Raw genomic sequence first — 11,941 nt, 5'->3', positions numbered from 1 at the left:
CCGTAGGGGGAGTGGGTCGAACCACTCAAGGGTAATTCTTGCACGAAGCCTGGCAGGAGGCCAGAACGGGCAAGAGAGAGGAAAAACCCCCTACAACCTCCTTAACAAGGGACAAACAGCAGGCCAAGATAACTAGCTCCAGGCAAACACTTCCAAGTTGCTGTTAATAAACTAGTGAAATGGGGCAGATACCCCAGTAGCCTGATATCTGGTGAAAAGCTTAAATACACTCAGCAGGCATGCCACTGGGTCAAGAATCATTAATGGAAGTAAATAAATATGGAAAACTTCCCATATTCAGAATGCAAATCCCCAGCCGTGATCAATGACCAAATGCAAGCAATAACCATTACAGATTTGCTAATTTCACCACTTTATTAATCACAAGTTGTTGCGCAGGGTTTGCTTGTGTTTCCTGTACAAGAACAAGGCGATCAAAGAAGCAGAGATCAGAGAGACAGCAGTCACAGTCAGGGCCACCATCAGGACCACCTCAGACTCAGCACCTAAAAAGCAATGAGAAACCAACAGTGAGTGAAAGAAATACTGAGGGGGAAATGGAAACTAGCAGTCGGCCAACTCACCACCTGGAGACCTCTCCTCCATCCGTTGCTCAACCTCATTAAGGGACTCGGTTGCCAGGTCTGTCACATCAGTGTCCAGAATGACCAGGGGTCCAAGGGAGGCCTCACCCTCCCACTTCAATTCAGCATCACTCCCTGCAATATCAAACATTCCAGTTAGAGAGGGTAAAGGGCAACCTCCAACATCTAGACAATCAATGTCCTACCAGCGTCAGGTACAAGATCCCTCCTTCCTCTGGAATCAAATCCAAACTCCCTTGTGGCACTGCAGTTGCCCAAGTGACAACAGGCACAAATGTCATTGTTGGATACTTCCAATGGAGCCCAGCTAAACAAGAGAATCAGTTTCACAATCAGGTTGGGCATCACTTCCCCACACAACACATCCCTGAGGGCGAGAGGGGGAACTTACACATTCTGCATCTTCTGGAAAGTACAAGCTTTGCTCATGGAATCTCTCCGATCCACTGCAGCAATCTTCAGGTGACAGGAGATGAAAATCTGAGGGACACAGTCAACACAAGTCATTATATAGTGACTCCCTCCCAACTTGGGAACTCAATGAACAGGTGGATTCAGGGGACAAGTAGCAGAATGGATAGCAAGCTGGCTAGAAACAGAGAAAAGTGGTTAATGTTAGTGATTCATAGGATCACAGGATATACAGCAGAGGGATTTCAGGGGAAACTTCTTTACCCAGAGAGTGGTGAGAATGTGGAACTCGCTACCACAGGGAGTGGTTGAGGCGAATAGTGTAGATTCATTTAAGGGGAAGCTAGATAAACACAGGTGGGAGAAAGGAATAGAAGGATATGTTGGAGAGTTAGATGAAGAGGGGTGGGAGGACACTCATGTGGAGCACAACCCAGTTATGCAGATTGGCTGTAAATACTTTGCAGTGGTCGGCTTCCTCTTACCAAGGAACGGTCATCGCCAAAGAAGCGGAAGGCATCCAAGTCAAAGTGGAGCTTGTCCAGCTCACGCTCGTCTCTTGGCAACACGAAGGTTGAGAAGGAGTCCTCAGCTTTGCTGTCCAGGAGGCAACTGAAGAAATAATTTTTTTTTTAAAACGACATGGAGTGAATCAAGAGAAGCCATTGAGACAGGATCAGCTGGAGAAAGCAGAGTGCTCCTTACCCATTGTAGTCAATGATGCTGTATCTCGGGGCGGAGTCCTCGTCTGGGCTCAACGTAGCGACACAGCGATCAATGTAGAGCTTCAGGGGCATGTGGTTGGTCATTGAAACAGAGGCCTCAATGTGAATGAGGTCACCCAGGTAGTAGACAGTCGAGGTGCGCTCTGTGAGCCAGTCATCTGAAGTACAAGAGGGACAAGGGTTGGAGACTGGGTACAACTCCCAGTGGGTGACTACAGGAAATCATTCCCCATCCACCCATCACATACCGTTCATTAGGCGCAGAGAGAATGACAGAAGCCCCTCTCCAGACTTGGTGGAGCTGAACGGGATCCAGGTGGGCTTGATCGGGTTACTGCTCACATTGCCCTTCCTGGAAAGACAACGGAGCCATTTTAGGACAAGGTCAGAGAACTACACCAGCTGTAGACGTTATTTGCGACAGTGTAAAGAATCTTACCTAAAATAGTGGCACTCAATGGGAACGACAGCTCCATTAGTTCTCACAATGACAGATCCATGGGCCTTGGGGGTGTGGTTCAGGTGGGTGGCATAGACCAGGAAATCTCCAGACATCTGAAAGACATCAGGTTCAGAAATGGACAACATTCTACTCAGGTGGTTGGAAGTTGTGCAGCCTCAGTAGCTAATGCAAGGAGGGGGATTGCAAGCACAAGACAATTAAACAGAATAAAGATTCAATGAAAGGACAGCTTCACTTCAATAAAAGGAGCCACAGGTTGATAATTTAGAGCAATGAATAGAACAAGATTAAAGCCTCATTTAAGCCAGACTCCCCTGTATTCTGATACAAAGGAGTGGAAGAAAAAAAACTCAATATTGTAGATAACTAAACCCCCAGTGACCTGAAAATCCACAAGACAGGATGTAAGGAAGGAAAAGTTAAGAACTAAGTGAAGGATCGAGGCCAATAAGGCCGAGATCAAAGTTGGAGACACTCAGGAAAACCAGTTAAAGCAAAGGACAATACATAATTCAACACAAGTCTGGAGGTTTTAAAAGCAGGAGACAGGAATCAGGGTAGGAAAAACAAGTTGGGTCTATTCCAGACACCAAGCTTAGAGCAAGAGTTGAGGAATCACATTACCTTCACTCTGCTGCCACACTCATGCAGCCCATAGTCAAAGAGGACAGTGTGGTTCTGAGAGTCGATCCCGGTTGACGGACAACCTGCCGTCCCCAGGGTCAGGTCAGCAGCTTTAATCAGGTGCCTGGTTCCAAATAAATCCATCTGTACCCTGACCAGCAGGTTGTGCTCTCCACACTGCACCCTCACAGTCTGCAGTGGAGACACACTGCGCCCCTCAGACACACTGAAACCGGAGCCAAAGGGAGACCCAGGAGAAGGGACTCGCTGAGGCCCAGGGGTGGCTTTTACTCTTCTCCATGGAAACCTCTGGCCCCCAAACTGTTGCCAAATATCAGAGGAACAAACAGCTCCAACTAACACCAGCACTGGGAGCAAACCCCTCACTACAAAATCCCCCATGATACTAAACAACTCAACTATCCCTGCACCCACCAACAAGCACCTTTTATACACACAACCTGCAGTCACATTGAGCCAATTAACCGCAAGCTCCACAATTTCCAGCCAATGCCAGAACTGTTGGAGCACTCGTTGCCTCATTCTCTGGCTTCCTCTGAGTGCTGCAGGTTGTCTTTGGCTTGCTCAGTGCTGCAGGAGGAAAGATGAACGTGCTGGCCTCCTGAACAGGCAAGAAGGAGAAGGAGAAGCAGAAGCACCACCAACAGCCAGACCATCTACAACTGAGGTGCCTGGAGGGAGAGGAGGAGAGGAGAGGCCTCCATCTCAGGAGAGGAGAGAGGGGAGAGGAACACCAGCCAACTTCTACCTGGAAGGAGGGGAGGAGCTGCTTCGTTACTCCCAACATCTGCAGGTGGGTGTGTTCTTGTGCATTCCCCAAGAGACTGTGTATTCTAGGCGGGGGGAGGAAAGAAGACGGGCCGGGAAGCCTGGCCTGGGTCGGCTGGAGCTGCCCAGGTGAAGCCTCTTACTTGCTTACCTACATCAAGAAGACCTGGTGTGGGGCTGAGCCTGGGCTTCTTCCAGCCTACCCAGGCGAAGACATCTTCTCCCCCTGCCCGAAGACCATCTGCATAGACTTTGTCACCATCGGGGAGTGCACCCCTGCTGACACCCACCCACCAACAACCACCTAGAGTGCGGACCCTGCCTTTGCGGCCCCCCCCCTCCTTCCCACCCATCCTCTCTCTCTCTTTATCCCTCTCCTTTGCCTCTCTCAGAGTGCACCTCCATTAAAACCACAAATAGCCACTTTGAGCAGAGAGGAGTAGGCCCCTCTCCCAATCATTCCATCAAGGGGAGAGGCGGGCCATTGGCTTTAAGCTCCCTCTGCTCGGTGGCAGACATTAAAATTACTCCCGAGGCCACTTAATATCACAGGGCCTGTGACTTGGGGTGTGTGTAGCTCCCAAAAAACAAACCACCCCAGTATGGCTTCGACGTCTTCGGCGGTGACGGGGCCAGCGAGAACGTATGCGGCGGTGACGGCCAAAGCCGCGGCTGCTCCCGCTCCTTCCGCTGCCCTGTCGCCGTTCCGACTCGTTACGAAGAAGCTCGGGGTGAAGAGCTACACTCACCCCAACATGACTATCGAGGATTGTGTGAAGGCGATGGCTGTGGTTGTCGGCCCATCAGCCATCCTCGCCACCTCGAGGATGTATGGGAAGGCTGTGTTCTTCCTGGAGTCCGAGCGGGCGGTGGCCCTGGCCATCGCCCAGGGGCTCACCGTGGGCGGGACCTTCCTGCCGGTGGACCCTCTTGAGGCCACCGCGCAGAGGGTCGTGTTGTCAAACATCCCGCCCTTCATCTCCGGTGAGCTCCTCCTCCCCCACTTGCACCAACTTGGGGAGGTGAGGTCGGCGATTACGCCAATCCCGCTCGGATTCCGGGATCCCAGCCTTCGCCATGTCTTCTCCTTCCGGCGCCAGGCATTTATCCAGCTGGCGCGGGAGGGGGAGACGGACGGGGCCTTTACAGTCCTCCACGAGGGCACCCCGTACCGCGTCTTCTACACGACGGACGGCGTGCGGTGCCACGCCTGCAGGGAGGTGGGGCATATCCGTAAGAACTGCCCCGCCTCCAAGGCCGCCAGATCGTCTGGCGTGGCCGTAGCTGGCGCCGCCGCCGCTCCTCCCCCCGGGTCTAGCCGTGCCCCCCCTCAAACAAATACCACCGGGGTGCGGTCGTCGTCGGAGGTCGATGCCATCCTGGCCTCCGGCGGGGGGGGGGAGGGTTGTCCGGTCGGGAGGAAGGCGCGGGGGAAAAGCAAATACCGGAGGGCGGGTCCCCCCGGGGAGGGCGTGCCTCACAATATGGAGCCCCTGACGCCAGAGAGCGTCGCCGCGCTAGTCGCGGAGTGCCGGGGGTGGGGGGCCCTCGTGTCCGAGCCTGTGGCCGCGACCGCCGAGGCGGTAGCGCCAGAATCTGCGGCCGGGCTCGGGCCCGGGGGACCCGAAGAACTCGCTCCGCCGGAGGGAGCAGGGGTGGCCTCTGCGGAAATGGAGGTCTCCCTCTGCCCCTCAGCCCTTAAAAGAAGGCGCGACCCCCTGGATGAGGAGGAGGACCGGGAGGAGGAAGGTCCCTCCGGTCAGGGGGAGTCGTCGCCCGCCGCGGGTACTGCGCCCCACCCCACCGCTAATACCATCACGGGCGAACGGCAGGGGTCGCCTGTCCCTAGGGGGGCTGAGGCAGAGGTGTCTGCCCAGCTCGTGCCTCCCGGGGATGGGGACGAGACCCTGCCCGTGGGGGGGGTCGCGGAGCAACCCGCGGCAGTAGACCCCTTATCGGTACCGTTACCCCTCGACGGGTCGGGCGGCCTGGGGTCCGGGTCGGGCGAGTCCTCGGATGATGAGCTCGCCCAAAGTGACCCGGTCGTCTCCCAGGTGCTGCTCGACCTCATCCAGGGGTTGACCGAAATTACCCCATCCGCTGGGTCGGAGGCCGGTGGCGCGGAAGAGGGGGGCCCTCTGTCTCTGTCTCTGTCTCCGGCGCCGGGCAACATGGAGGAGTTCGTTTTTACCTACTCTCCGATCTCTCCGGTCGTTCTGGCGCCTGGGGTGGAGGGGGGCTCTGAACCGCCGCCGTCTTCTGGCCCGGCGCCCCTAGAGGAGCCCAGGGAGGAATCCTCCGCTACCGATCCTGGGGGTGGGATCCGGGCGGAGGCGGGGCCGGCCGTCGCGGCCGAGCCGCTCGCTGCGCTCCGCGTGGCGGATGGGTCGGCCGCCGGTGGCGACCCCGCGGAGGAGGAGGGGGACTCGGTGGTGGGGGCGGAGGAGGAATGCGACTCCATCGCTGATGAGGAGATGGAGGACCTCGCGCCCCTCGCCGGGACCCCCCTCATTCCCATTGAGGATCTCCGGGACTTTGTGGCCACGTGCCAGGGTCGTCAAAGGACCCGGCTGGCCCTCGATAGATGGTCGGGGCTGGCGCTGCTCGTCGGGTCGGCCCGCGTCGCCTTCAAGACCATGGTCGCGGACGCAGGCGTGGACCCGCTCGAGCTGCGTCAGTTCCGGTCCTTCCTCACTGGGCTGCAAAGGGAGTGGCAGTCGACTAGCGGCCGCCCTCCCTTCCCCCGTTAGAGTTAAGTAGGGGTTGGATTATGCTTCTGAAATGAAGATAACCATAGCCAGCCTCAACATCAACGGCAGCAGGGAAGCTAGCCGCAGATTTAATAACTTTTCGGTCCTTCGGGACGGGAAGTATGCGGTGTGCTTCCTGCAAGAAACCCACACCGTTCCGGGAGACGAGGCCACGTGGCTCCTGGAGTGGCAAGGAGGGGTCAGCATGAGTCACCTCTCCAATGTTTCCAGTGGGGTGGCTATTTTGCTGGCCCCGCATTTTCAGCCGGAGATCTTGGGGGTCAAGGAGCTCGTGCCGGGCCGCTTGCTCCAGGTCACTGTTCGCCTGGGGGGCGTGCCGCTCCATTTAGTGAACGTGTACACCCCTGGGGCCGGTGCGCAGCAAGCGCGCTTCTTTGAAGAAGTGTCCACTCTTCTGGGCTCCATCGACGCGGGCGAGTGCGTCGTCCTCGGGGGGGATTTTAATTGCACCCTCGAGGCAAGGGACCGCACCGGCCACCTGCGATGCCCGGCGGCGATGGAGAAGTTGAGGGACCTGGTCGGGTCCCTCGACTTGGTGGACGTCTGGCGAAATCTCCATCCCGACTCCAGCGCTTTCACTTGTGTGAGGCCTGGGAGAGGTGCGTCCAGAATCGACCGCCTCTACATTTCCAGGGCATACGTTTCCTGCGTTCCGGCGGCTTCCATGCGGCCGGTGCCGTGCGCGGACCACCACCTGGTGTGGGCGGAGCTCGTTCCGCTGCGCGCGGGGGGGGGTCCGCGTACTGGCATTTTAACAACCTGCTGCTGGAGGACGCGCGGTTCCAGGATTCGTTTCGTCGGTTCTGGGCCGGCTGGAGAAGGAAGCAGGGGGGCTTCCCCTCCTTGAGGCTATGGTGGGACGTGGGCAAGGCTCACGTCCGTCTCTTCTGTCAGGAGTATGCGAGGGGGTCGACCAAGAGGCGGGAAGCCAGGGTCGGGCGGTTGGAGAATGAGGTGCTCGACCTGGAGTCCCGTCTCGGTCAAGTCGTCGAGGACCCGGTCCTGCGGTTGGTGTACGAAGAGAAGAAGGGCGCGCTGAAGGACCTGCAGCTCGTCGGGTCCCGAGGCGCGTTCGTGAGGTCGCGGATTCAGTTCCTGCGGGACCTGGACCGCGGCTCCCCCTTCTTCTACTCGCTGGAAAAAAGACGGGGGGTCCGTAAGCAGCTCCTGGAGCTGCTGGCCGACGACGGATCTCCGGTCTCGGATCCGGAGGGAAACCGCGCGGAGACCCGCGCCTATTACGGGGCTCTGTTCTCTCCGGATCCGTCCAGCGAGGACGCGCGCAGAGTTCTGTGGGAGGACCTGCCGAAGGTCGGCCTGGAGGGCGCCGAAAAATTGGATGCTCCTCTGTGTCTGGAGGAGCTGACCGGCGCCCTCCGCCAGCTCTCTAGGGGGAAGTCCCCGGGGCTGGACGGGCTGACCGTGGAGTTCCACAGGGCGTTCTGGGACGTCCTGGGGGGCGACTACGCGCGGGTCCTGGGGGAAAGTTTGGCGACCGGGGAGATGCCCCTCTCGTGGTGCAGGGCAGTGATTGTCCTGCTGCCTAAGAAGGGCGATCTCCGGCTTCTTAAGAACTGGCGCCCGGTCTCCCTCCTCAGCACGGATTATAAAATTTTTGCCAGGGCCATGTCTGCTCGCCTTGGCGCCGTGCTGGCCCACATGATCCACCCCGACCAGTCCTACACGGTCCCGGGCCGGTCTATTCATGATAACATCCATCTGGTCCGGGACCTGCTCCACCATTCCCAGAGGGCTGGTCTGTCGGTCGCCTTCCTTTCCCTAGATCAGGAGAAGGCGTTCGACAGGGTGGATCACGAGTATCTTTTCAGGACTCTGCGCGCATTCGGGTTCGGGACGCATTTTGTCGCCCGGATCCGACTTCTGTACGCTGCCGCGGAGTGTCTGATTAAAGTTAACAGGTCCTTGACGGCGCCCCTTCGCTTCGGGAGTGGGGTGCGTCAGGGATGCCCCATGTCCGGCCAGTTATATGCCATTTGCGTGGAGCCTTTCCTGCGCCTCTTGCGGAAGAGGTTGACGGGACTGGCTCTGCAAGGGCCGGGCGTGGAGGTGGTCCTCTCGGCTTACGCCGATGACGTGCTCCTCATGGTCACAGATCCCGTTGACTTGCGGAGGATGCGGGAATGCCAGCAGATTTACTCGGACGCATCCTCCGCCAGGATCAACTGGGGGAAATGTTCTGGACTCCTGGTGGGTCAGTGGCAGGTGGACTCCCTGCCGGAGGAGTTCAGGCCCTTCGCCTGGAGCACTACGCACCTCCTCTACTTGGGAGTCTACCTCAGCCCGGCCGAGGACGCCTGGCCGGCGAACTGGCACGAGTTGGAGGCCAAAGTCGCCACTCGCTTAGGTCGCTGGACGGGATTGCTCCGAGTGTTGTCCTACAGGGGTCGGGCGTTGGTCATAAACCAACTGGTGGCCGCCATGTTGTGGTACCGGTTGGTTACTCTGATCCCTCCCCCTGCGTTTGTCGCCAAGATACAGAAGAAGCTCATCGACTTCTTCTGGAACAACAGGATGCACTGGGTCTCTGCCGCGGTTCTGAGTCTCCCGCTTAGGGAGGGCGGTCAGGCGCTGGTGTGCCTTCGCACCCAGGCTGCGACTTTCCGTCTTCAGACGCTGCAGAGATACCTGTACGTTGAGATTCCTCCAAGATGGTGCGCGCTGGCGACGTATTTTTTCCGCCAGCTGCGTGGCCTCAATTATGACACGCAGCTCCTGTTTGTGGAAGTGGGTGGCACGCGTGCCAGCCTGCGGGGGCTGCCTGTCTTCTACCAGGAACTGCTATGGGTTTGGAACCGGGTCGCTTCCAGGCGCAGCTCTCCCCCGACAGGAATGGTGGCTGTCCTTCGGGAGCCACTGTTCAGGAATCCGCACCTCCACGTCCGCAGGTTCGGGTGGCTGGCGGAGCACAGAGCTGTGGCTGGCAAGGTGACTCGAGTCGGGGACCTGCTCGATGGCGGAGGAGTGGGCTGGATGGCGCCGGAGGAGTTGGCGAGGCGCATGTCTTGGGTAAACGTCCGGCTCGCGGCCGATGCCATCGAGTCGATAAAGGCGAAAGTGCGCCCCGGCACCACTAGGTGTATCGAGGCGGCTCAGGCGTGTGGGGCGATCCCGTCTGAGCTTTCCCCCGTTCGGACGGAATTCCTTGTCGGCGCCCAGCCCCGACCCCCCCCCTCGGGAGCCGGCGCCTCACAACTTGAGCCGTCTCGAGGAAATACCCTCTGTGCCTTTTCATTCCGCACGGAGGGGTTTCCTGTACGGGCTGCTCCTGCACACCTTCCACTTTGCCATCTTCGCCTGCCGTCCGGACACGCCGTGGCGTGCAGTTTTACCTTCCGACGGAGGCGGTGGTCCCCAATGGGGGGCTCTCTATGCGGGAGTCCTCCCTTGTTCTATTGGGGACTTGGCCTGGAGGGTGTTGCACAGGGCAGTCCCGTGCAATAGGTATTTAAGTAGGTTCACGGACTCCCAGACCGCATGTTTGTTCTGCGGTCTGGAGGAGTCCGTGTTTCATATTTATATAGAGTGTGAGAGGTTGCAGCCCCTCTTTCATTATTTGAAGGGGCTGCTCCTCAAGTTTTGGTTGCACTTCAGTCCCACGCTCTTGATCTACGGTCACCCGGTGCGGAGGGGAGCGGGCGGGTCGGAGGACCTCCTCGTGGGTCTGCTCCTGGGCCTGGCGAAGAAGGCCATTAATTGGTCCAGGCAGCGGGCGGTCGAGGGGGTCGTCCGGCCGGATTGCCTCCCTCTCTTCCGTGGCCATGTTCGCGCCCGGGTGGCCCTAGAGCTGGAGCACGCGGTGTCCGCCGGCGCGCTAGATCACTTTCGTGACCGGTGGGCACCGCGGGGACTGGAGTGCATAATTGGGCTGGAGAACCAAATTTTAATTTGATTATTAAGGTTTATTTGAAGTTTTATTGGTTTATTACAGTTTGATTGGTTTATTTACAGTTTTAATGGTTTATTTACAGTTTTTTATCTGTCTAAATTTATGGTTTTACCAAAAGAGGATCACAGAACTCATGGATTTATTGCCAGGAGGGCCTATTTTAATTCAACCAATCGGAGTGACCCTTTTGATTGGGTGATTAAGCAAATCTACAGTAATCTTTTTTGTGTGGGTGATTAACCAATTAGTTTATAAATAAAACTTTAAAGGAACCTTAACAAATTAATTTAAAATTTGGCTGCTCTTTTTGATTAAAGCAATTGACTGTAACTTAAGAAAACATTCGACCAATTAGGGGTGCTCTTTTGATTAAACTAATCAACTGTAAATTAATAAAACTTTAAATAAAACTTGAAAAAAAAGAAGAAAAAAAGGAAAAGAAAGACAGAACTGATGGATTTATTGCCAGGAGGGCCTATTACAATTTGGTCAATCACCCCCACCTGAAAGAGTCACACAAGGGCACATTTTGATGGGCACCATTAATACAGTAGTCATCCACTTTGGATCTAAAAAGGATAGATCAGCGTACTTTCCCAATGGTGGAAAGCTCGGAATTTAGAAAGTTAAGGGGTGATTTGATTGAAGTTTTCCAGATATTAAGGGGAACCGATAGGGTACACAGAGACAAACTAATTCCGCTGGTTGGGAGTTCAGGACAAGGGGACATGGCCTCAAAATTAGAGCCAGATCTTTCAGAAGTGAAGTTAGGAAACATTTCTACACACAAAGGGTGGGAGAGGTTTGGAACTCTCTTCCGCTAACGGCAGTTGTTGCTGGGTCAATTGTTAATTTTAGATCTGAGATTGATAGATTTTTGATAACCAAAGGTATTAAGGGATTTGGGCCAAAGACGGGTATATGGAGTTAGGTCCCAGATCAGCCATGATCTCATCGAATGAGGCGACAGGCTCGAGGGGCTGAATGGCCTCCTCCTGTTCCCATGTTCCTATGTCTAATGTGGATTTTGAAAAATTGAGCCATAAAATGACATGGGTTGTCCCGGTGTCATCAACAGAGGAACGAATTTACACCTGGCCTCCCTCTTTAAGGTGGCACAATTAACAAAGGAACTCAAACGCAGAATGTTCTTTCGACAAAACAACAGGAAACTCATAAAAGTAAATCATAATATTATTACTCGTGCCGATAAGACTCTCCATTCCCTGCGGTGCCCACCGGTTGCGGGAGGCCTTGAGTGTACCGGTGGGCGTTGCCCGCTCCCTCTCCAGGGAGCCTGGCACGCAAACACTCGGCGTCCAATGGGTTTTCCAGAAGCTTCTACAAATGGCTGGATGCGGACGGGATCATTGCTTCATTTTACCGGATCGGAAAGTTGGACCTTAATCAGTTGATATGTACTGTGGGACATTAGTTCGGACAGACTCTTTGTTCTTGTTAGTGGTGTCCTGTCCCTTGTGGGGAGGACCTCTTATAGATGATCGGTATGGGCCTGAGCTTCACCCACTGCCCCTAACTCGTAGTCTGCATAACAGGACAAGCTCCCCCGTCCTTGCTGATAAGTAAAAGGACATCATCAGGGGGAAACAGTCTATCCAAACTAAAACTCTAAAATAGAGGCAAAG

At 55.9% G+C, this 11,941-nt stretch overlaps 1 protein-coding gene across 1 annotated transcript; it reads right to left on the bottom strand.

Moving 5' to 3' along the window:
* Positions 1-1,453: 1,453 nt before the first annotated feature.
* LOC147090512 (zona pellucida sperm-binding protein 3-like) lies at positions 1,454-3,234 on the bottom strand. The gene is made up of 5 exons (XM_085977004.1): positions 2,829-3,234; positions 2,181-2,296; positions 1,990-2,093; positions 1,722-1,899; positions 1,454-1,628 (listed from the first exon to the last, which is right to left on the bottom strand). Exons 1-5 carry the CDS (start codon positions 3,228-3,230, stop codon positions 1,454-1,456), a joined length of 975 nt encoding a protein of 324 aa, XP_085833130.1. The 5' UTR covers positions 3,231-3,234.
* Positions 3,235-11,941: the final 8,707 nt, after the last annotated feature.

Source organism: Somniosus microcephalus, unplaced genomic scaffold, assembly GCF_052327205.1.
Source record: "Somniosus microcephalus isolate GS21.2 unplaced genomic scaffold, FLI_Smic_1.0 unresolved_chr4, whole genome shotgun sequence".
NCBI classification, from domain to species: Eukaryota; Metazoa; Chordata; class Chondrichthyes; order Squaliformes; family Somniosidae; genus Somniosus; species Somniosus microcephalus.
This window is presented reverse-complemented; position numbering and strand designations above follow the sequence as displayed.